The sequence below is a fragment of the Peromyscus californicus genome, unplaced genomic scaffold (assembly GCF_007827085.1).
Source record: "Peromyscus californicus insignis strain IS unplaced genomic scaffold, ASM782708v3 Scaffold_5__1_contigs__length_169319896, whole genome shotgun sequence".
Lineage (NCBI taxonomy): Eukaryota > Metazoa > Chordata > Mammalia > Rodentia > Cricetidae > Peromyscus > Peromyscus californicus.
Window position 1 is genome coordinate 156,570,309 of NW_026294573.1, and position 26,516 is coordinate 156,596,824.

General features: G+C 35.7%; 1 protein-coding gene across 10 annotated transcripts in view; it reads right to left on the reverse strand.

The window, feature by feature from the left end:
• Window positions 1-26,516, reverse strand: part of Ralyl (RALY RNA binding protein like) — a 690,262-nt gene that overhangs the window by 63,959 nt on the left and 599,787 nt on the right. For 9 of the 10 annotated variants that reach the window (XM_052715025.1, XM_052715020.1, XM_052715026.1 and 6 more), the window contains 2 exons: window positions 24,004-24,051; window positions 15,104-15,267 (listed from right to left, as the gene is read on the reverse strand). In XM_052715025.1, coding sequence (XP_052570985.1) covers window positions 15,104-15,267; window positions 24,004-24,051 — 212 coding nt within the window. The remainder of the gene's footprint in view (window positions 1-15,103; window positions 15,268-24,003; window positions 24,052-26,516) is intronic. The other variant, XM_052715019.1, reaches the window with a different exon arrangement.

Sequence of the window (26,516 nt, forward strand, 5' to 3'; positions counted from 1 at the left end):
GCTCACCTACCATGATGTCCTCTTCAATACATGGTACCAAATCATGCAGAATCATGGAGAACCCTCTGAAACCCTGAGTGAAAATCAATCTTCCATGCTTTAAGTTGTTTCTTTAATATGACCACGTTATGTGAAAGTAATTGATGTATAAATACAATGGCTTTAAAATGGTATCTAGGATATTCTATAAGTGCCTTTTTACCTTTCTGCTTATCTAAGTCGAACCATCTTTAATAGGACAGCTTCCTGTTAAAAAGAAGTTTGCTTCAAATTTGTGTGCCTTAGGGACATGAAGGTTTTCCACCTGTGTAATTTCCATCCTCTACCTTAGGGGAAATAAACACAACTACTTAGTATCATGATCACAGCATCAATAAGACCAGTAAGTGGTAAAAGAAGAACTTGCCATGATTCATGCTGTACTGTATTATTGTGTAAACATGTTTCTCTAATCAAAGGCTTTTTCTGTTTCTAAATGTGTCTCTCAAAATCTAACCAAGATTTTAGGGTTTAGACTTGTTTGCATATGAATTCCTCCTTTACAAACCCACTGAAGGGTGAGGTTCTCACCTGTAATCTAATGGTGCCTCACATTTATTGCCACACTTTCACTGATTATTGACTTTTATTTTGCATGTCTGTATTCCATAGTAAACGATCCATTTCTTGAGTGAAGAATACCTCTTGATTAGGCACTCAGGAAATTCAACAGCCCCAATTTTTAGTATTTTCTGTCTTTTTTTTTTCTGATAGTCTCCCTCATCCTTTTACTGATTACTCAGGTTCCTGCCTTGAAAATTTAGGGACTGAATCAGTCCTGTTTATTTGAAAATGATTTTAACAGCTTAAGGAGAGATGTTAAATCAGGTAAATTGCCAAAAAAAAATTTTGTGTATTGTCATCATAAGCCAGATTCTGAAAACTTGAGAGGTAGAATTCGGGGCAGCTGTGGTATGTGGGGTAAATTAACAGATGTATCCATCCTTAGGTTCTAGAACTAAACTCCTTCTTTGAAAAGAGTACCTTCAATTATTTTTTTTTTTTTTGGCTTTTTGAGACAGGGTTTCTCTGCATAGCTTTGGAGCCTGTCCTGGAACTCGCTCTGTAGACCAAGCTGGCCTCGAACTCACAGAGATCCACATGGCTCTGCCTCCGGAGTGCTGGGATTAAAGGCGTGCGCCACCACCGCCCGGCTCAATTCTTTCTTTTCTGTTATCACATTAGAACTTTGTTCAGTGTCTAGACACAACAAAGAATAAATACTAGAAAGTTTGCAATATGCTGAACCAGGCTAACACACTTTATTTTCCACCCTTTGTGTACGTGGCAGGCACTAAAATTCCTAAAACACTAATCTTAGGAGCTGCTGACTGACTGGGAAACAGTAAAGAGCCAGGGGCTTCGAAAACATGGTTACCATAGAACTGCACCTGTGCCTTGTCAAAGTTCTACGATGAAAGAAAGAGAAAGGAAAGAATGATTTTGGTAACTAACTTTTTAAATTTTTCCTAATTCATCTTTAATCCATAATCCTCACTTCCACCTGAAATATAACATTCAGTCCTGAAGTAGTCAGTTCAAAGTCACCAGCACTAAAGATATCCTGATCTCTGATCCCATCCTTCAGCAAGGCATCCTCCTCTCAACCTAACTTCTCTCAGATGTTACTTCCACTTCTTCTCTAGTTAAAAGTCTATTGACAAGGTCACAATTATTTTTTGGCATATAGCTAAACAGTATTAACGGAAATAAATTATTATAAATCTCCCTCCCAGAACCTGGGAATACAGCACTGGACAGTAATGAGAAATTTCCTATAAGTTATGGAACTCTTACCCAGAATGGAAGATGGCAATGAACAAACATATACACTATAGATAAAAATAAGACAGAAGGTAGGGAGGGCTTGGTTTTTCCCAGGAGATTTTTAATTTTATATGAAATGCTGGGGAAATTTTCAGTGATAAGAGGATATGTCAACAGAAATCTCCATGAAAGGAGGAAGCAGGCAGAGGGGATAAAGGCTTGTGGATAGGACTGACGTAGAGCAGAACACACAGGATGGAGAAAGAGTATAGGCAGGTGTTTGGGGCAAAGAAGTGAATGTGGCTGGAGGAAAATCAATACGTGGAAAGAGAGTGTAAGGAATCAGGGAGTGAAGCAGAGAGGAGAGGTGGACATTGGTTCCGGATGTCATAGTGGCAACTGTAAGACATCTCAGCACCATACTGAATTTGAAGAGTCTGTCGGGCAATGGGCAGAATTAGTGAATCATTGAGGCTCTGAGAATAGTTTAAGGGAGGGGTGATGGTTGGTTGCATTGGACCAAGGCTTTAGTGTTTGGATGGGATACCAAGCACAGGTGAAAACTGGGCAGCTGAGCATGTGATCATAAAGTTTGGCAAAGAGGTCAAAGGGGAAGAAGAAGCTAGGGGGCTGACAATAAGAGGTGGCATCCTCAGTTAATATGCACAATATGTAAGTATATACACTTGTTATATATTACAAGGTGTTTTATGAAAATTAGTACTGGAACTTCAAGGAAAAACTTTTCTTTGCATAAATGATCCAATAAAAATTACAAAACATTACAGAAAAAGCAAGTATTTTTTGCTTTGGTCCTGTTGACTATAATTTATTTTCTATGTATAATTGTAGTGCCAGAATTTAAAACTAGTAAATAACATCAGAAAACAGTACTAGCTCATAAGATACATTGGCTTTTGTGGAAGGAAGAACAGTGTTTGAGAAAGTAGGAGTCAGTTTCCATCATACAGATAAAGTGAAATATTTTCCTAAAGTATCACTGTAGAATTTTTTTAAAAAAATAAAGTCATATTAAATCATTGCAGACCTGTTTTCTCCAGAGTACATTTATTTTGTGATAAATATTATTATATTTTGATATAGTAAACAAAGATGATTGGGCCTTTTTCTGTAACATGAGATATGATCTATAAAGGAAATTAGGCATGCAGGGTGACACGATCTGCCTAGATGTGCACCTCTGATTTATACAGTGAAAAACAGTTCAATTTATTTTAATCACCCCTGGATCTGGTCTATTCAGAGACAAATAAAGAATCTGGAGCTAAGTCTGTGGATCAATGTTTCTTAACTGGGGGTGACTTTGCCTGTAGTGGCCATACTGCACTAACTAACAACAGTTTAAAACTGGAGGGTGATGTCTCATGAATATTTGATGTGTTGATTATTCTACAATGCACAGGCTATCTCACCATCATGCAAAGAATTGTTTGACAAAATAAATAGTAATAGTACAGACATTTGAAACTCTGGGTTTCATGGTTGGAATATATATTTGATATTCTATGTTTAATATTCTTAATACTGCAAATCTATTTTTCTGCTCTTTTTTGTACTATAATTACATAATTTCCCTTCCTCTAAACCTTCCTAGACCCCTCCTTGCTTTGTTTCAAATCCATGGCCTCTTTTTTTCTTTGTTATTATGGCATATACGATATATGGATATACATATCAATTCCTAAATATAACTGGTTCAGTCAATATAATGTTACTTGCACATATGTATTCAGAGCTTAATATTATTTGGAGGTAAAGTATTTTTGAGGTAGTGAGGAATAGATGAGGTCATGGGAGTAGTACCATCACTATGCAATTACTATGCAATGACAACAAGAAGAAAACATCTAATTAGTAAGCTGTGTCAATCCCTTCTGCAATGCCACAACCCAACCAAAAGCCAAGATGTTTGGCAGACACCAGAAGGTACTTTTGGGGGACCCAGATTCCTATGAAGTGAATAGATTTTTATGTTAGATGAATTGAATGAACCATGGAATTGAAACAGAGTGGGCTGGAGACATGGGTATAGTCTGTTGCCCCACTCACCCTCACCATATGTGAGGTCAACTGTTTATAAAACTTCTAAGTGTTTGTAAGTATGTAAACCTTATTACTAATAATAACTTATGATACTTTTTATTTCCGAAGCCTTTGCTACAATATTAACTATAAAAATAAATTTGCGTAGAACTTAATTATCAGTCTTTTGTGTGTTCTATTTTGTCAATAAGAAGCCAGAGAATACAATTGCTATAACTCCTTAGATTCAGATAATCTGCACATATGGGGTTCAGGTTGAAGTCTAGGTTCCCTGTCTGCAAACATTGCTACTTTCATTGTTGTGACAGGTAATTTTGACTAATGTGAAAAATATAATCATCAGTTTAATTTTTGTTTACTATTAATAAATCAATCACACTATTTAATTCAGGTCCTTGAAGAAAAATGATAAGAATTAATTTCTCTAATGTGAATTTGTAGAAAGCTTACCTGTGACTTCATTTCATCTGCTTCTACATCTGCATGTTTTTTTTTCTTGCATTTATTTTAAGGTGATTCAATATACACAGGCTAATTTACCAATCTTGCAAATAGTTTCAAAAGCCAAACTATAAAGAATTTTGCTAAAATAAGTCAGAGCAATTGTTATCCAAAGAATTTTTTAGGAATGGAAATATATGTATTAACATATATTTATTCATAAGGCTTATACCTTTATATATAAATAATCATTATTTCTATATGTTTCTATAATGAGAAAAATAAAATGAAAAATTAGCGCATTTCATTCTCTAACTGTCCATTAATTGTCTACTCTGTGCAACTATGCATCTAGCATTTGTTTAGGAGATACTTACAAGCAATTGTATGTACTCCTCATGATAACTATGTGAAGCTTGTATTCTCTTCTATTTGTTTTTGTTTTTGTTTTGTTTTCAAGACTGGGTTTCTCTGTGTAACAGTGCTGGCTGTCCTGGATCTCACTTTGCAGACCAGCCTGGCCTCGAACTCACTGAGATCCACCTTCCTCTACTTATCAAGTGCTGGGATTAAAGGCATGTGCCACCACCACCCAACTGTATGCATTCTTAAAATAATAAAAGCATTTATTATTCAGGTTACTTTATGGAATATAATTGAATATGAGAGAAGTAATATGTTTACTTTATATAGAATTATATAGAACAGAAGCAATATAGTCAAGTTTAAGGAGGAATGACAATGATTATGTCTATCTGAGTTTCTCTTTACCCCTAAGCCATGGACTATTTATAGTGAGCTGCCTTCCTGAACTCATGGAATTTATATTTGGTGGGAAAAGTTTGTAAACAACTTACTATAAAATATAATAATATAGGCCGGGCGGTGGTGGCGCACGCCTTTAATCCCAGCACTCGGGAGGCAGAGCCAGGCGGATCTCTGTGAGTTCGAGGCCAGCCTGGGCTACCAAGTGAGTTCCAGGAAAGGTGCAAAGCTACACAGAGAAACCCTGTCTCGAAAAACCAAAAAAAAAAAAAAAAAAAAAAAAAAAATATAATAATATAAATTCACAATATAATGAGAAATAACTGAAAAGCTCAAACAACAAAACTTCCCCCCACTATAATGTGCCCATCAAATCATAACTCTCTTTAATAAAGGGTTATGTTTACTTTGGCTTTGTTATGTTAACTCCTCAGCATCATGTCTGTTTCATGCATGAAAAATGAAGCTTGTCATGTGGTAGGTTCTGATTAATTGAATGAGTGTAAAGTATTTGGTAAAAATAAAAATAGTTATTTTATGGGATTTGATTATTGATTTTAAAAATAGCCAAAAAGTACTAGACTTCTGACCTAGGACTAGAAGGCATTTGCAGACTTCATCCGGAAATATAAATCTCATTAAAAGAAAGGGCAGATCTTACGAGAGAGCTTGAAAGTACACAAAAGTCTCATTTCTTTTGAACTTTTAAGAAAAGAGCAGGATTTGCCCCATTTCTCTGTTTGACTAGGTGTATGTAGCCCATGGCTCACATTTGAGTTTCAATGTAGCTAAAGCTACGGTTCTTATCCAACTGTGAAATAAATGAATGGCAAAGTTAAAATTCAAAAAGCAAAAACAATATTAGTAGTATGTTCCACAAATATCTGATTATACTCTGAGCAAGATTTAATTAAGTTAACTACACTTCTATAAAAATAAAGGGATTATATGACACACAAATAATGAACATCAAGCATGGGGCTTAAGTCCTATAAATTGAAGATGAACACCTGGTTTGGGTTTAGAGGATGTGGTGACCTCAAGACCAGAAAGGTCTAAATTTGGTCCCAGAGTCCTATGACCCGAGCTGGACCTTGGATACAGAGAAATTGTTAATGATGTTTATTTGTGCATTTTTAAAATAACACAATGTGGCTGGTGAAACATTTCTTAAGATGAAGGAACCCTTTCAATTAGAGCTATATGAACATGAGTTTAGAAACCTTGAGAGAAGGCAGACAAGATGGTGTATGCCTTTAATCCCAGCTCTCAGGAGGCAGAGGCAGGCAGATCTCTGTGAGTTTGAGGCCAGTCTGGTTTACAGAACGAGTTCCAACACAACCAAAGCTACACAAAGAAACTGTCTCAAAAAATTCAAACAAACAAACAATGAAACCATAAAGTAAGATTCTAATTCAGTTCAGAAAATGTATGGAGAACAATGAGGAAGGGAAGCACGGGCCAGATGCTCTGTGAGAAACAGATTCTGGATTCTTATATGGTCACTGGTAGTAATTTTGATTTTGGTGTGAAACTGGCAAAGATGTTGTATCCTGCTGCTGAGCTAATAAGAGTAATGAAAATCATGAAGTCAAGGAAATCAGTCAGAAATCTGTTAGAGTAGATAACATTCTTTCTCAGTGTTACCCTGGTTATAAAGCTGAGGGAGAAGAAGCAGAGATGTGCTGTTGAGTTATTGGCAGGGCCTATGCTCATATGCTTTCATAATTCTACCAAGGGAAGACTAAGTCCTTCTTGAATGGTAATGGAGCTCAGAGGTGTTTTATAGTATGTTATTTAGAAATCGTTTTGTTTAACCAGCATTGCTGGCAGTACACATTTGCTTCATATAAGGAAATGAAGATTACATAAGTATCATTCAGATTTTCAAGATAGAAACTAGAGAAATGCATGCAGGGACTGAAGGAATAATCAAGGATTGTAAGTTCAGTACACTCTGGAACACACAGGATGCTAGACAATCAGGCCTTTCTGTCCTTTGATACTGACTCCCTGAAGGAATAGTGTCTGATTTTATTTTCCAAACTTATTGACTTTTATACACTTAATTAAAAATTCTAATAGACTTTCTATAACTACTTTGGCCAACAGTCTCCACTGTTTTGATAGTCTCAAAAGCTGAATACATTCATACTTTGTCCTGGAGAGTGGAAGGATGGGAATGCTTAGTGTCACTTTGCCAAATATTAATGATATGTCATTGGGTGATGTTTATTTCCATTATAATGGCATGCTTTTTCTAAGGAGATGTAAACACAAAAAGTCTTACTATTAAGAAAAGCAGCCAATAACCATTTATTATATTTAATTGGGCTGCCTCTAACTTCCTGTAGATGCTTTGTGGCTATTACAATAATCTCTCACTTATTTTGTCATTGATGTTCACTGAAGGATATCAATTGTACTTTCCTCCCAGTAGATATTATAACTTAAATTAATGGAAGACATTGATGTGTAAGATGATGGAAGTGTATCAGAGAAGCACTGGGACATCTGCTCTGATACTCTGTCATATATACATTTGTCAGGTCAGCAGAGCTGTGCCCATAAAATCTCAACAAAATGGTTGTCTAAATAAACTGAACAATAGGAACACCCAGTAGGCCAGGTGGTGGTGGCGCACACCTTTAATCCCAGCACTCGGGAGGCAGAGCCAGATGGATCTCTGTGAGTTCTAGGCCAGCCTGGTCTACAGAGCAAGATCCAGGACAGGTACCAAAATTGTACAGAAAAACCTTGTCTCAAAAAACCAAAAAAAAAAAAAAAACAAAAAAACAAAAACAAACAAACAAACAAAAAAACACCCAGTAGATATGCCAATGCAGATGGGGAAACCTCTCACAGGGTACCACCCATAAATGAAGAGCTACTGGTAATTAATGCCTGATGACAGAAAGATAACCAGTCTCCTTCAAGGATGAGACCTCTAGTTGGCTATCCAGTACCAAGTGGTCAGCCATAAACACATATTATATACATAAAAACAATAGTGAATGGACTCAGAACATTGCATTTATAATGTATATATATGCATATAATTCATGACCTCTTTTTCATTAATTGTTGCTCTATACATATATATTCCTAAATACCTAAACACAACCTGCTCAATCTCTATAATCTCATTTGTATGTATGTTTTCCAGCATGAGTAAATAGTATTGGATCACGAATTGATGTCCTCTTCCTTTAGGAAGACTATTTCTCCCACTCTCATCATTCCTTACCTAGTTTCCTGTAGTTTGTATAGTACTGAGACCTTGTGTGCTTTCACTCATCCACATTAGCATGTCTATTAGTGTTATCCTTGTTCAGCTCAGGTTTAGGTAGTCATGTTGATGAGACTTTTTTGTATAGTTCTATCCTAGGAGACACAATTGCTGTAAACTCCTTGATACACCAGATCTTACATTCTTCCAGACCCCTCTTCCACAATGATCCCTGAGCCTTAGGTGGGGGAGCTGCATCATGGATATTGATTATTGTGATTTTCTGTAATGATCGCTGTCTCTAATAAAGAAAAGTTTCCTCTGTGAGTGCTGAGGACTTCGCTTATCTGTAGGTATAAGGGAAAATATTTAGAATGCATTTAGGGGTTCTGATGGTTTAGTAAAGTGGTGATTGGAGGTTTTCCTCCAGGACTGATAAATTATTAGCCCCAGAGAGTAGGCTAGGTTTCCAGTACCAGGAGAGAATGATTTCTCTCTTGTTGAGTGGATCTTAACGTTCAATTAGAACACTATTGTTAACCACTAAGGTATGCATGCCACCACTGCAGCCTTAGCTTAATCATTGTGATTCATAGATGTCATAGCTTCATAGGACTACTGTTAATTTTCTTCCTTTGCAAGAGTACATGGTGCTTGTGGTACCATGAAGACTAGTCCACAAGGAGAAGGCGTTCAGGTCAGTTCCAGCTCAGGGGACTCTAGGCCCTCTTTCTGGAGTGCATAGTGTTTTTAACAATAGTGACTTACTTTCCACATCTGGAGGGCAAGCAAAGGCAACAGCAATAATCTGCAATGTTTTAAGAGTCTCTTTCATAACCCTGACCAACAATTCAATAGAGGGCTTCTTGTGCCTGGTGTTCTCAAAAAGTGAAAAATTATAAATAGTAATCATGGTAAAAAGAAAGGAATTCTAATTTTTCAAAAAGAAAGCTATTTAAAATTGTTTTCAGTCATCAATATTTACCTTTGGGAAATTTGGGTAATAATATATTTTACTTCACATGATTTTTCTGCTCTGCAGAATTCAGTCATATTAAAAATTCTGAAATAAGAAATAATGTTATCTGAGTTATGTTGCTAATTTCCTCTTCTTCATTTGCCAATTCATTAAATAATGAGAAATGCCTAATAATAAAAGAGTAAAATATATAGTCAAGTAAATATTTACTCAGATTGTGCCAATATAACACTTTATTTAGAATTTTAATTTGTGATTTAAGATTGTAAAATTTGGCTATTTCTAAAAACCAGGCTAATTATACAAGAAAATGGATAGAGTTGGAAATAGTAACACTGAGTGAAATAACACAAACCAAAAGAGAAACATTGCACGTTTTCTCTCCTTTGTTGATGGTAGCTTTGAATTTTCAGACATGTACATTTCATTTTGGATACCCATAGGGGTAACTTTACTGAACACCAGAACAATCAATCAATCAATCAAACAACCAATCAATCAATCAATAAATAAACAAATGAGCTAAATGCCAGGAATGGGTTACTCCTTCTTTTGACATTATTGGATAGTGAGATTCTATAGTTTCCCAAACCTTACAGGATATTGCCACTCCACTTATGTACCCTCCAGAACTTGATGGTGAGAACATATTGCTGAGCACACCACAAATTTCATTCATAGGACATGCAGAAATCAAGCTGGTACTAATTTGGAGGCTTCATCTCTACTGGGATAGTTTTCAAAGTGGCCGGAGGTATTGTGCACTTTATTGGAGGAGAAAAGCTTCATCTATGAACCCTGTGAGTTATAATAATTGCAAACTTGGACATAGCTTCTGGTGCAGTTTTGGCACAAAGATCATGGGAGTAAGCACCACTTTTCTAATTGGATTTAAATTCCATTCCACATGGTGAAACCCATACCTAGTACCATTTTTAGTTGAAGAACCTATGTATAGATTGGCCATAGGCCCTGAGGATAAACTAGTACTATTATTATTTTTTTTTTTTGGTTTTTCGAGACAGGGTTTCTCTGTGTAGTTTTGCGCCTTTCCTGGATCTCGCTCTGTAGACCAGGCTGGCCTCGAACTCACAGAGATCCGCCTGCCTCTGCCTCCCGAGTGCTGGGATTAAAGGCGTGCGCCACCACCGCCCGGCTTACTATTATTTTGTTTAATGGCCATAGTATTAAACCATCACCAATCACTTATCATTATAACCATAGATTATTGCCTCTCTCAGTCTTCACCAGGAAAGCTTCAATTTTCAGTAGATAGTGATTAAAGCAGAGACCTACAACTGGCCAACATAAAGAAAAAAAGGCTGCAGAGTTCTCAGCCCTAAATGGAGCATATATACCATACCTTTTTCTCCCAAAGTCCAGATATCGTATAGAAAAGGAGGCAGAAAGAATGTAAGTGCCAGAAGAAATGGAAACAGTGTCTTCTGGACACTGTAATGCAACTACACATGAACTCACAGCAGTTCTGACAGCTGGCACAAGACATGGGCAAACCCAAGCCAGACCAAATCCTAGAATGGAGATGGTATGTGAGTATGAATTCTCAACCTAGAGAAGACGCTATTAGAAACTGATACCTCATGGGAGAGCCAGCTCTAAGTGTGAAGCCCCTGGTAGTTCAACCAAGCACCAGTGAATGACCACTTATCCACAAATATTTATTCAGCACAAAGTGTTCCTGATGGGGAAAAATATAAAGTGTTGGGTACATTAGAAAGAAGGGTGGATTTTGAAAGAAGTAAAGAAAGAGGGAGAATCTGATTAGAATATTGGTAAAAAAATTTTAAAGGAACTATTAAAAATAAAGAAAAAATTGGAGAGCTATAGAGGACGACACCCAACGCTGAACTCTCTCTCTCTCTCTCTCTCTCTCTCTCTCTCTCTCTCTCTCTCTCTCTCTCTCTCTCTCTCTCTCTCACACACACACACACACACACACACACACACATACACACACACACACACACCTTAACAGCACAAACAGAAGCAATGACAAACACACCCAATATAAGAATGAGGACAGTACCAGGTAGGTGGTGGTGGCACACACCTTTAATTCCAGCACTCGGGAGGTGGAGGTAGGTGGATTTCTGTCTCAAAAAAAAAAAAAGCACTTGAATAAGTTACTTAACTGACTACATGTAAAAGGGTTAAGTTTAACTATAGAGATAGACTTTTAGTTGCTCCCACAGGCCGAACTCAGCAGCATGATGTTTTAGAAATTTAAGGATACACAAAAAGTGGTGAAGTACTTATGAGTTAAAATACATTTTGCTGAAAGATATGTTGAACCTTAATCCCTCATACCTTGACAATTCCCTTATTTGGAAATTGTCCTTTGCAGAAAACATCAAGATGAAGTCATTAAGGTGAGGTAATACAGTCAGAATAGTGTACTCTAGGCAGAGAAGAGAATGTACATAAAGACACAGGGAAGAACATTGTGTTTTGTAGCTCAGTCTCAGATATCCTGGATATACAGCTTCTAAATTCCTGCTCCTTTAGTCTTTCCAACCTCCGATTGCTACAACTTTAGAAAATTGATACAAGAATACAACCTAACCATCCAGATGGAAAGCTCAAAATACAGAATCACACAAAGTAAAATTCAAGGTTAAAATAGCAAATGTAATATTATATTTTATAACATTTACAGTTCTCCAGTTTAGACAACTTGCTGAAAGATAGAAACACAGGCACTTATCCCATGCACTACACTTCTAGGACGTAGCTCCTGCATTTGTTACTGGTAATTCTGTGATATTCACAGTGTTTCTCAATATTTCTGCCTTTCCACACCTGTAGAATGGAAGTGGTGAGAATATTCACATAATACTCATGAATAATAAATAAACTTGTATGCAAAATGTTTGAGATAACAACTATCAAAAATACTAAAATGGAATTGGGTGTTATTTTTAATCTAAAGATAAAGGAACATTCAAGGAAAAAAATAAGACATACCCATAGTACACAAACACACATGTTGTAAAACACTCATACACATACAAAAAGAACAAATACATCTTAAACAATTCATAGACTCACTCCCACCAGGGAAAACTTTACATATTTTAGAATACTCAGGAATGGACATCTAAACCTTCTATCATGAAAGCAGTTCCAAAGAGGGTGTATATATGTTTCAATCTGCCATCCATTTAATGCCAAACATAGCTCTATGCACACAGGAGAAAACACTCTGCCTGGGTGGGAATCATTGTTCCAGAACTGAGAGAAATTCTTAATAAGATCTTGAAAGGAGTTTTACAGTTCTCACCCTCTCAGTACAGCTGGAAATTTAAGAAGGAGAACAAAACTAACTGAACTATTTCAATATTGAGGCACTGACTTCAAAACAGTCTTCATATGCTCCTGCTTTCCTCGGGCTTCTCCTGGTAACACATGACAACTAAGCAGTTAATGTTTATAAGACGGTACCTGTCAGAGAACGGCCAAGACGTCCACCACCCAGCATTTTCCTAAATCAGTGCCTCTAAGATCAGGAGGTGACATCTCCTGAGGGGATTTTTGGAAGCAAGTATATCTGTCTATAAGTACGCACTTTAAACTATGCTTCTGGACTGTAGGGTTTGAGGTAAAGGACTATAAATGTTCTGCAGAGTTGAGGGTAAGACTCAATGTTGAACTGCATATTCAGATGCCAGGGAAGTTTTTGCTCACAGACCACTTTACCAGTGAGCTCTGGATAAGAAGTATACAATGCTTTTGATACTTCTCTTTCTAAAAATGTGAATATATAAAGAAAATAATGCAAACCTAGAATGCAACTTGATCTTCATGTTTCCACAAGAGCCAAATTCAATAACTTTCTTTACTCTTAATGTCAATCTAAAAACATATTAGAGCATTTAGATATTTCACCAGACATCACTTTTCTCATATTCTGACTCAAAATAAAATTTGCACTGTCCATTTGCAGAACAGACTTCATAATAGCAAATCTATGTTTGCTATTGTGGTTGCATTAGCTGAGGTAACATTTCAGTGAACTCAGCAAACCAAACTCACGTTTCTAGAAATCATTTGTTGCTTCTTCTTGAACTATGTCATAGGCCACTTTCACATAAAAAAATAGAGTGATCTGATAGTGATTCTTAATATTTCTGATGATGCGGAGTAAGTATCTATGTCTTGGTGTGAGAATCAAGGGGTCTGGCTTTTCGCTGTGACTGCTGGTTTACAAGTTTGCTGCCCTGTGCTTGTTGACCTGTAGCTGTTCTCTCTGCATTGACACAATTCCTCTTGGACAGAGACCCATAAGACTCAGGAACCAAACTCAACCGCCCAAGTCTCTGAAAGCTCCTATAGTGTATAAGACTTATACTGCCCCTTCCCCACCAAGGGTTATACAAGCTGTATCCATTTTTGATGAGAGAAAGAGAGTGGGGATGGAGGGAGAGAGGGAGGAAGGAGGGAGGGAGAGAGACAGAGACAGAGAGTCCTCTGGCTGGGGCGCAAATCATGCAGGGAGCTCCAGGTATGCAGCTTTCCTAGATCATCACCCCTGCTGGTGTGGGCTTTTCAGCGATGCGGCTGCTCATGAGTCCACAATACTCCTGTGAATGACCCTGCATCCACACTCCTGCAGCCCTGATCAACTCGCTGATCAGCTAAGATAGACTTGGACAAAATTGCCCCTTTGGTATGTCATCAGTGACAGATCTTGGGTGAACAAATGTTTTTATTTCTTTGTTTATCTGTATTTTTTCACATTTCCATAGGAAAAGATACAAATTTTCGTCAATAAAACTGGGTATTTGTCATCTATGTCTTAAAGGGTTGTGAAACGGAGTAAGCAAAACCTACCAAAGTGCCCTGGGATGTGCTCTGGCTTCCTGTCTTTAGCCACAGTCCCCCCTCTTGCTCTTCCAGCTTCAATGGCTTCTTTGTTGCTTCACTGTGGCAGTTCTAATGTCTGACTACCTTTCCTTGCTCTGCCCTGGTATGCTAAGAGTACATGCTTTTGCCCCTCAGTTCCTTCAGGTTTCAGCTCAAGTATCCCTGGGAAGAGATAGTCACAGGCCACTGTATGAACCACAAGTCTCCCAACTTCCTCTAAGACTTTCTTTCTCATATACTAATGGTATAACACATTATCTCCTACTTCTGCACTAAAATATAATTTCAAGGAAGACAGAAAATTTTGTTATTATTTTCTTTAGCAATTGTATTCTAATACAAATGTAGAGATTTTTCTCAGTCAGTCCATATGAAATTTTCTAATATACACACTTAGTTACAAAGCTGGCATCTCTACATTTTACTGACATATATGAAATCATGTAAGGAGTTTCAATTATTTATGAAATATATATTCAGATGCATATCTCTCCTTGAGACCTATGATAATTGATAAGTTATGCTTCAAAAGTTGTATCATTTTTCCAACTTTGATCTTGATTATCCTAATTCTAACATATTCAAGCACATAATATTCATGTTTCTCCAAAAAGAAAGACTATGTACCCCTTTTAAAGTGACAGTGTTTGCTCATTGTAAGCAATATGTTCCATTTCCCGTCTTCATTCTATGACACCCCAACTAGGCTGGCAGTACAGTGTAATTTACCACGATAAAATTCTATTAAAGTCTGTCCTGGGTTATATTTTTTTATCGTCTGTCTACTGTAGTGCAATATGATAGAATTTAACAGTAGGTAATTATTCATGTTTTTATAATAATAATTACCAGGTAACCATTCAGTGTAGGCCTTTATTAATGATGGCTGTTTCTATTTTTATTTACAGGAAAATAAAACAGGGAATGTTACTTACATTTAGAGCCTGATGAAGATGACCCACCAACAGTAGATCTGGACCCCCCTTTCATGGAAAAGACGCCTTTTCCCCTGCGAGTGGTGGTGAGAGCCACTCTGGGACGCTTCAGTGGGATGACAGCTCGAGGAGGCGGAGGCACACGTCCATGGTAATCAAACAGCCTTCACAAACACAAGTGGTTGAGAGTCACTAAGATGCTAAACTTTCTATGAGACACATGGAGTTATTCAGAGAGCGTGCTGGAAAAATTTTGCAGCAAGCATGTTTTTGCACTTGTTTACTATTCAGACAAGGTATTTATTAATGAGTCAGTTTATTTTTCAGAAAGCAACAGGATGCTCTTTCTGGATGTTAGAATTTGACCTGACTCTGAACTTTTGTAATATAGGAAAGGAGCTTTGCTCTGATAGCAATACGAAATTTGCCAAATTCAGCCGACCTTGGCCTTTGATACATTTCTTTGCTTGAGTAAACAAATTTACCCTAATATTAAGCATATATTTTGGGCACTTATACATACATTGGGCACTTATTAAATTAAATTTAGAGTGGAATGGTTACACATAATCATGAGCAAAACAGCAAAAAAAAAAATTCCTTAGTGTAAAGGGAAAAAGTAGAAGTAAAACCAGCTTAAGAAGAAAGTATAGGAACCATATTGAATGGTGCCCATCTTTTCACGGTGTTTAATCAGGGGCCCCTCTGACTGAGGCTGAGTTTAAAGAAAACAGAGCTAACACAAGGGTACAAATGTGTTGAATGAAACACTAGAGGGAACCGATAATTAGAACAATTTGTTCTTCTGAGTGCTTTCCAGCTATGAAAATTGAAATAGAGATGTTTGTAGAGTAAGTTAGTAAAATGTGTTCTAACTAAAAAGAAAATCAGCCGGGCGGTGGTGGCGCACGCCTTTAATCCCAGCACTCGGGAGGCAGAGCCAGGCAGATCTCTGTGAGTTCGAGGCCAGCCTGGACTACCAAGTGAGTTCCAGGAAAGGCGCAAAGCTACACAGAGAAACCCTGTCTCGAAAAACCAAAAAAAAAAAAAAAAAAAAAAAAAAAAACTAAAAAGAAAATCAGTAAGTTCCTTACTATGACTAAAAGAAAAGCTGATATTAACCACAGCAATGTATTTCCACTAAATAGCGAAAGGAATAAAGGAATATGGATGTTAGCTCACATATGGAAATATGCCATTCAGAGATTTAAATGATTCATATCATCTCTTCTGCAAACTCATATGTACCAACATTTTATATGATAGCATATTTGAAAAGTGTAACTGCTTTGGGATAAAATGCTGAGTTATATTTACTCATTTATTTTTTAGAACTATTTGCTAACAAATAAAGATATGTAATTATGTTGCCCAGAACAAAAGAAAAGGCATTATTAATTTATATTATGGTTGTTATATATTTTCTTTTGACACTATTACATGAAGTTTAGTTTTGTAATTGATTTATAGCAGTCAATAAATAAATCAATTTAAAATCCAGAGAATCAAACAACATAAAATTCAGAGAAGAGAAACAGGAAGGAAATAATAAAAAAAAATTCTACAAGAAACTATTTCATAGAAGTGTATCTTGTGTACATATACTTCTGAAAATGTTATAATCTCTTTTGGAAAAATAATATAGGAAACATAATAAAATATAAATGGTTTTCAATAGTTTGTTAAAAAATATTTATAGCTATTTCATAATAAGATAAAAGGATAAAAATTAAGTTTAAAAGGAACCTTTTAATATAAAAATCATCTCCTACATGTCTAGAAAGAAAAAAAAGTCAGTGGCAGAGGTCAATGGAGGCCCCATCCTGTGTGAACTGGCAAAGTCCAAGAGAGTGGAGGACCTGCTGGCAAAGAGCAGTAGATGTCAGCACACAAGGGTTTCTTTCAAAGTCCACAGCTGGATGAGGCAGAAATGGTTATGAATACAATCCACACCAATAGAGAATAGAAAATCAGAAGGGTCAAGAAAATCTGCCCCTCATTTCAATCACAAAACAAATATACATTAGTTATTTATAAGATGAATTCAAAGAGGTCCCTAAGTCAGTGGGCCAAACTATAATACCCAAGACTAGCAAGAGGAAGAAAATACAACATTTGACTCATCTCTTCAGATCAGAAATTACCATTTGAGGTAAAAGGTTCCCCTTGTTTTTCATGTGCATTGAAGAGGTTCATTAAGTAAGCAAACCTATTCATTGGGTAAAGAAAATCCACAGAGCACAATGTCTCTGGGTATTCAGAGAGATGAGAATTCTAGTGGATGTGCTGAGAAAATAAACTGCCACATTCATTGTTAATCTAAGTACAATGCCCTTTAACCTTTAAAGACACTTTCTAGGTCACTGAAACATTTGTCAATATGTTGTTACACTCTACAGGCTGTGTTCCAGAACCTTTGTCTGGTGTTGGGCTTCCCAGGCCCCATCTCTCAATGTCCAGTGGCTTTCTTGATCAAAGAATCAGGTGGGATATTCATCAGTTCCTTCTGCTACTCTGATGTGACTGTGGGAAGCATTAGAGCTTAAATGTTTTAATGACATACATAACACAAAAACAAGATGGAAAAAAAGGCATGGGCACTTCAAATATGAACAAATTTCTATTTTTATAATATTTAATGGAATATTAAATGGAAAGTGGAAGCTGTCTTAAATATCATTGGGTACACTTGAGTTTATCAGAAATGCAAGGAAGGAAGCTGAGCATGGCTCTAATGCATAAAATGTAACAGGCCAAGTGAGAAGGGGTCAGTTTTCTGGGCTTCAGGGACGGACTTGAGTTTCTAAATGCAGAAGGAAGTGATGGGGAGGGGGAGAAGATAGCTTAGTTTTTTTCATCAGAATTCACGCTACAGTAAATTAAATTAGTTTATCTTTATAAATAGCAGTGGGAGTAAGGACAGCTCATTTGAGATTATAGGCTGTCTATGAAAATTACAGTCAAGCACGATGGAATGAAAGCAAATTTTCAAAGGTTGGCTAAAGTCTTCAAATTGTTTTTGTTGTCATTATTTTATTTTACTCATTCTTACAATTATATCTCTACTTTTTTCCTTTGGGTGTTCTTAGTTTTCCCTAATAGTGCTTATTCAGAAAAAAATCCTTCTGATACTTGTTTAATAGATAATGGTTATTACGAAGCCAAGCATATATCTTCCCTTTCCCAAAGTTAATTTTAAAATGAATGCTCAAAGAACCTTCCCTCTATGTGTCAATGAAAGAAATGTAGCGAGAGTTAGTATTATTGCAGCCCTCAGAAGAATTTTGAAGGATTTTTTTTTTCATTTCAGAAACATTTAAAATTATATTTTTTGTGTTTGACTTTTTTCTTTTTAAAGAAAAGTTAAAAACCTAGCAAAAGTTAAAAACTGATAAGCCTAATTTTAATACTTATTTATTTGATGAAGTGGTCGTAGCTTGTCTCTTAGACGAAGGCTATTAATTTTCATCCTTATCCTTAAAGCAGGTGTGTTATGTATAAAAGTAAATTAGTGCCATATTAACATAAACACAGAAAGTGATTATAATTTTTATTACTTTGAGAATATTTATTACTAGGCTTTAACAATAATTGTGTTTTGGGAAAATACATGAACAAAGCCCTATATTTATTCAACAAAACAAACTCTGTCATCAAAGTTTTCCCTTTAGCCATCTCTACCTTCTTTTACATAACCAAAACTACAGTATATATATATATAGACATGCACAAAGGTTGTGTCTATTTGGTATATTAAAAAGGCTTTTAACCTTCCTAAATGATTGTCTTCATATTCAATTGGTATGATTTATTTATTTTTCCAGTAGAAGCTCTACTAAAGGCCAATTTGTTGGATTTCTTCTTCTTTTTTTATTTTTTTGACCTAATGCTTATTTTTTGCAAATAAAGAGTATGATTTCAAAAATCACAGGAAAGATTGAATATTGCAAGTTTGATATGTGATATATTTTATAACCATGTAGTAAATTTTCTTTCAATAATAATTTTAAGAACTTTTTAATAAATATCCATTTGGTCCTTAATTTCCCTTTTAAAATACTTACTTTTTTTCTCTATTCATGAATCAAACTTATTATTTCTATGTAGTTACTGCTAACAGAATCTTTACTATGGAGTAGAAGCTGTGAAGAGGCTGGCCTCTACCCAAGATGTTCTGGCAATATATGTGTATAACAAGCAAACAGAAAACTATCTTTGCTTTGTCCTATTTCATCCCTAAACTCTACTTTCAGCATGCTTGACTCCCAACGGAGTAGAATCCATTAAACAACTTAAAATGTCCACTTTATATATAAGATCTACATACAAATTCAGAACAAATTATTCTTAAAAGTCATCAGGATTTTGACAATTCCATTGCTTTTATTTGATTTTTAATTAATAAACTTTTCTACGGTTTTCAGTTAAGTTTCTTTCTTGTTCATATGCAAATATTTCTTGACCATGCTTTCAAAGGCAATTGGCTGCAAATCAGAATAATCATTTCTGAAAGATTTTTTACTTTAGTATAATCAACATTGCTATCTGCTATCTGCTTTACTTCACATGAAATTTTTAAATAATTAAACAATATGTCCATCTGGTCATTTGTGGTAAAAAGAAAAAACACTAAACTTGTTTAATTCTACTTCTGACTTGCTAAGGTTGGAGTTTTAAGCCATTTTGTTCATGAAAAAAAAAAAGAAAACATAGAAGAGGCAATTTCTCAAAATTAACCTGTTGACACATGTACATCTAGATGTTAAGTTCACATCTTCTCACTCAAACCATGTCCTTGCCAACCACACACACTATTATTTCTGCACTTACAAATTAGGATACTATTCTGTCATACTATTCTGTCACTTGGTAATTTAAGTTTGCATATGAGAAAGACATTATTCCTTGGTAACACATTTTCCAGTATCATGAATATATGCTGTATTCTGTAATTAACTAAAAGATCAATAACTTTTCTTTAGTGTATTAATACCAGGTCTGAATGTCCCAGCATTGAACAATGCCCATTTTGAATCACTTTAACAATATACAAGTTGTTCTACATCCTGAAACATCCATGACATTTCTGTTTTTCTAACAGAACTTTACTCTTCACCAGCATTTTTAAAGTACTGGGTGGTTTTTCTTGTGGGACTGAAGTAAGGATTGGACTAAACTGCCAGTTTCTCAGAGATTGAAGGCATTTTCTGGAGTACTCAGCGTACTTGAGGCAAATCTCTTTTTAATTTTCTCGATACCATATCGAAGTCCATGCATGGTTCTCATACTATACAATAGCCTGCACTCAGCTATACCAACTTTTTTAAAAAACAAAATACCACTGAAGGCTGGAAAATAGCTAGTGAACACTGCTTTTTGTATTATAATGTAATACTCAGAATAATTATGAGATAAAGCTATGTATGAGCCCAAATCATTCAATTACATTAACATCATCAAACATGCAGAAGTAAGATAGGAATATGAACATCTGTGTGTCACATATGAAGCTATTCCTTCTAAAGGGAGACCTTCCTTTAGCTCCATGTGGGTTTGGGCCATGTTTCTGCACAGTGAGAATCTGGCTTCCTGTTCTACTCAGTATATTAGAAGGAAAATTCAAGAGGGACCAAGAAAATAGACATTTTATTAGGCTTCCCATTATTATTATTATTATTGTTGTTGTTTATTGTTGTTGTTATTACCCCAGCTATGTTTCTTTACCCTGGCAATCACAATTTATTCCAATAGCAACAGAAGAATCTAGTTGGTAGAACTTGCAGCATTTGCTCCTTCACACTCTGCCTAAGACAACCATACCAGTAACCAAGGTCTCCTCCTCAGCAATCTGAGTTCCAGGTACACAGAGGTACAATGGCACAGGCTGAGCAGAAATTTTTACTCATAATTTCAGCTCAGTGAGGCCCCTTTTCTACAGTGAATTTTAATAACAGCAAGTGCCCTGCTTCTTGCAATTGTCAATTCCATTATGCTAAAATGTTTTTGTCCTTTCAGATTCCCAATTCTTATTTAGCAAGTTTTTTTTTTAATACAATTATCTCCGCTAAACATAACCAGTATGTTTTCTTGCTTTTCTTAAACAAAGAATCTTGGTCTTAGAAAATAACCAAATGTCCACTATCTCTCTGCAGATGTGTTGAGCCACAGCTGAAATGCTACTCAAAGGTATAAGAATGGTCTATTATGAAAGAACTACTGTGCCACTATCTTATTCTCCATATATATATATATATATATATATATATATATATATATATATATAACTACATAAATTCCTACCTTACAACACAAAATTCATCTTAATAGAAACTCATTAAGTATACAATGAAATACTAAGAAAAGGGACTAAGGCAAAGACATTTTGATATACCATTAAATAGCACATACAAGCTGAAAATTTATTCAGAATGATTAACATGTTTTGAATCCTAAAAAAATTCCAACAGGAAATGGTTATGAAACTATTAAAAGCTAAGGTTTTCAGTAAATGTGAAGACTATCTTCATGCGGTCTATTCTTAGTAGGGGATGGGGTTGTTTTAATGCTGGCATTGAAGGCATTGCTTGCAGAGCACATTATTATAAGCTACTAAATGTTGAAAATAAAACCTAATATACTGCCATTATAAAATAATTTGAGGGAATCATTTTTTTTTAGAATTAGCTTTTGTCTATAGAAGGAACTAGAGATAAGTAGCTTTTCCAGCTCTGTGAAGTATATCCTCAGATCTGGTACCCTACACAGGCATTAACCCCACATACAAGCTGGAGCTATTTTTGCTCCCTTGTGAATTTCCACGTAGTCTGTTGTGGCATTAGAACGAATGACCAAGCTATGAGGTTGCCTCTGTCTGTAATGAACAAAAGGGCCCTGCATCTTAAATGAGATTACTAACTTCACAACTTAAATATCCATTATAGCCAAGCACAAGTTAACATCACTGTTGTGCTCATGCCGAAAGGGAGGCAGACATGATCAGACCTCACTTTGCAGAAGGAGCTATAGCAATACAAGTAAGTGTGGGGAGGGAGCTGTTCCAGGTGTGAGAGCTCCCAGGGAACCTGATTCAGTCTGGGAGTAGTCTTCCTCCTGTGCTCTGAGACATGAAGTCAAGTGAAGAAGGTGGTTGGAGGTCTTAAGAGATGGGACAGCACACAGAAAGGACCAAACAGTTGTAGAACTGAAAATGTATTCAGAAGTGGGAAGGAAACTCTCAAGGGATCACTGGCTCCTTTGCCCTACATGATCTATTAAAAACCTTTCCCCAGGTTTTTATATAAGTCCTTGGACTCCCTTGTTTTACTAGTACTTGTAATTAAAGTCTGAGGAAAATATTAATGTCATTTATACATCCATTCATTTGTTTATTCCAATTGTCACATACAGGTTTTTTATTTGTTTGTTTTGTGCGTGCGCGTGTATGTGTTCATGAATTTCTTTGTCAACAATTAGATGCATAAACCAGTTTTCTAAAATAAAGTTAAATTTCTGATGCCATTACATTTTATAAGTAACCTGTCATTAACAACCCCAAGTACAGATTTTATTATACAAATAAGTTCCGTCAAAACATGAGGAGGATGGTGGCTGCTGACTGGACTCTGTTTACATAGAGACAGCAATCAGGTATCTACAATGTACCCTATGTTTGTGGCACTTAACAAAAACATGTAATTGAAAGAAAGAATTGGTGCTGTAAATAACTTCAGAATCATAACATTGAAAATAAATTCAAACAAAATGTAAATGAGTATATCAAAGAAACAGTAGAGCAAAGATGTGTTAGCATGCCCCTTGAAAACATCAAGATGTAGATGCAGTAAAATGAATGAAATGATTCTTTCTGCCATCTATAAGATAAGTGTATATGATGTGAGGAAGATAATGAAGCTATGGGAAGGAAGTGATGCTGCCACAGAACTGCATGTGGAAAGAACTTGAGGAGAGACTGTGCACAATTTCAATGAGACACTGAGACTGATTTATCCTCAAAAAGAACCATAGTGGCTCACAGAGCACAAGGCAGGTGCTTGTTCCAGATCCTAAGTCACCTGATGAAAGGACACAAGTTTGTACTCCGGAATGATTTTGATACATCTTATGTAAAGACATGAATCAAATTCTCAATACTGTTATTGTTCTAAAGGATAAGATGATAAATAATTGTCATTTGTCCATGTACTTTTAGTACAGAGAGTCAAATGATTTGTACAGTTCTCTTAACGTTCTGGTTCTAATAAATTCAATGTATCACAGAGGCAGATGAACTTTAGATTTTGTTGCCTGCTTGCCTGCCTACCTGCCTTCCTTCCTCCCTCCCTCCCTCCCTCATTCCTTCTTCCCTCCCTCCCTTCCTTTCCCTTCCTTCCTTCCTCCCTCCCTCCCTCCCTCCCTCTCTCCCTCCCTTCTTTTCCTTCCTTCCTTCCTTCCTTCCTCCCTCCCTTCTTTTCTTCCTTCCTCTCTCCCTCCCTCCCTTCCTCCCTCCCTCCCTCCCTCCCTCCCTCCCTCCCTCCCTTCCTCCTTCTCTCTCTCTCTCTTTCTTTCTTTTGGAGTCATAATAATGCTCAGCTTTGAGAATTCTAAGTCAAGTGATCTGGAAAATAATTAGATGTTTAAAATGTTATTCAACACTACCAACAAAATTTTAGGGTTAGGCAACTCTTATCCTCAAATCTAATTGCAAGATCTACTGGATGTCAATAAATATAACAAAATTAGAATATATATATATCTATGGTACAGCTGTAGAAACTTTACATTTTAAATCTGTAGTCACAAAATGTTATTTCAAGCATTTTAATTAATAGCATCAGTAAATGAAATACATATAATAGAGCATAATACAAATTATAAAGAACAAGGTTGAGAAATTCACATACCGATTGTAGAAATCATCTCTGTAGTAATCATAGTCAAAGACATAACCACTAAGGATAGAAAAAAAATAGTCAACATGTATTTAAGCCATGCTCATTTTAATATTAATTTTTGATTTTATAGCAAGGAATCAATGTTATTTTATATCAACATACTTTAATGGTATTATGTTTATAAAAGGCATTATAAGATAGTTTTAATTTTCATATACTGTATCAGACTATCATTACAGATTGGTAATTTAGGGTATTAAAATGGGACCAACAGACGCATCTCAGTGAGGAAGCCATAATAGCCATCTCTCTAAAGAATATGCAGTGAGAACTGCCTACATATATTTGGATAGTGGTCTTTTGTAAGGCACTTTATACGAATTTTTGTTATAGTCATCAAAACTACTCTGATGTATAAGATAACTAATCTATTAAACACTCAAGATGTTGATTGAATTCTTATCACTACCAAGTGTCAGGGGAATGTTTTGATGCTAAGACTGAATCCACATCTGGAGCCATTTTTTTTCCTTTTCAATATTCTCAACCATAACAAATCTAAATTCTATAGTTTATGGAATACCTACAATAATTTTTACTGTGTACTCGTTAATTTAATTGTGGTAAAACACACAGAGCATGAAAATTGTCAGTTTTAGTAATTTTAGCTATACTTTGGGTGTACCATCCAATATACAATTTTAACCATATCACGTATTCCATTTAATAGCATTAAATGGATTCATAAAGTTGTATAAAGATCGTCACTGTGTATTCCAATTCCAGATTCTATTTTCCACCTCCCTCTGCCTTAATGACCTCTATTCCACCTTCTGTCTATAAAACTGTCTATTTTAGGTACCTCATAAATTGTGAGTCACAGCTAGGTATCATATAATTATGTAATCATAGCTTTCCTTTCTGTCTGATTTATTTCTCTTAGTATATTTAAAACTTACCTATTATGTATTAGGCATCAGAATTGCATTCTTTTCTAAGTTTGAGTCTTAAATCAATTTTTATCTGTTTATTCTTTTGCTGGTAAATATTAGAGTTGTTTCTGTAATTTTGTTATGGTAAATAATGGTGCTGTGATATCTTGTGTGGATTATCAATATACTTCCTTTCATTTTCATTGTGTGTATATGTAAAAGCCAAGTTCCTGGGTCACATTATAATTCAGTGTTTAACTGATTGCAGAACCTCTTATGACAGAAGGGTAATTTTATATTTCCAAATCAACTTAGCAGTCATTTACTTTGTAACTATTCTCAAACCAGAAAAGCTGAGAACCCTGTATTAAGATGGAATTGTAATTCTTGGTTTTAAGAACAAATGCATGCGTGCCTCCTCAGAATACTGAATACAGAAGGAAAAAGCTTGATATAGCATATCTAGCCTATGACAGTTCTGTCTCCAGTGATACCTAATATAACACAGGGTATACAAGTTGAAGTTCTGAGAAATTAAGAAAAAACCTAGTTCACAGAAGCATCTGATTACAAGATTGCACATTTCTTATTCCTGGTCACAGGTGTGCCATCTCTGTAAGCACAGAAGATCAATGCAATCATTGCCTAAAGAGTGAAAAACAAAATGAAAAAACTCACCTTTATTTGTTAGTACAGACTATTAAAATGGAATGGTGTATGCTGTAGTTTATATTACTTGCATAGACATGACTGTATTGTTGAACTGAGGGATTATTAAAACAACCAACTGGTTTCCACCAAACTCTGGGCATAAACCTCTCCTGAGACCTTCCTAATGTAACAATGTATAACTTTCTTCCATTGGATAGCAAGTTTCCATGGTAACCTGAAGACTGACATACTTGCCAAAAGCTTTAACTGAGAAATCATGTTTAAGATTAGACTGATTGGGGCTGGAGAGATGGCTCAGAGGTTAAGAGCACTGACTGCACTTCCGGAGGTCTTGAGTTCAATTCCCAGCAACCACATGGTGGCTCACAACCATCTGTAATGAGATCTGGTGCCCTCTTCTGTATACATTATAAATAAATAAATTTAAAAAAAAAAGATTAGACTGATTGCTTACAGTTATCATGTGTGTCTGTGTTTGATGATTTTTAAGATGTTGATATATATTCAATAGAATTGATATTTGGATAACATCAATGAGGTTCCCCAAATCAAATGCAATAGAAAGAAAAAACCAAGCATATCATTTTAAGAACTTCGCATGGAATATGTTTGTAAACCAATGACCTGGAAAGGGAAATACTCTAATTTAAATAGATTTTCTTTGTACTTTATGCACATAGTCTCATTTAGTCTTCACTACGCATAAAAGATATAGAGATCTCTCTTCAAAATTTGATAAAGAACATGGCATCATGAACCGAATGAGGCACTTGGGCTCAGAAGTTATAATTTCTATCTATGACTACATTTCAATATGGTTGCATCAAGATGACCTCAATTTCCTGTCAGCTTTGCTAAACTTCAGTCAAGTTTCCTCTGGACTCCAGACCCCTGACCTCTGGTTTTACTTTAGGAAAC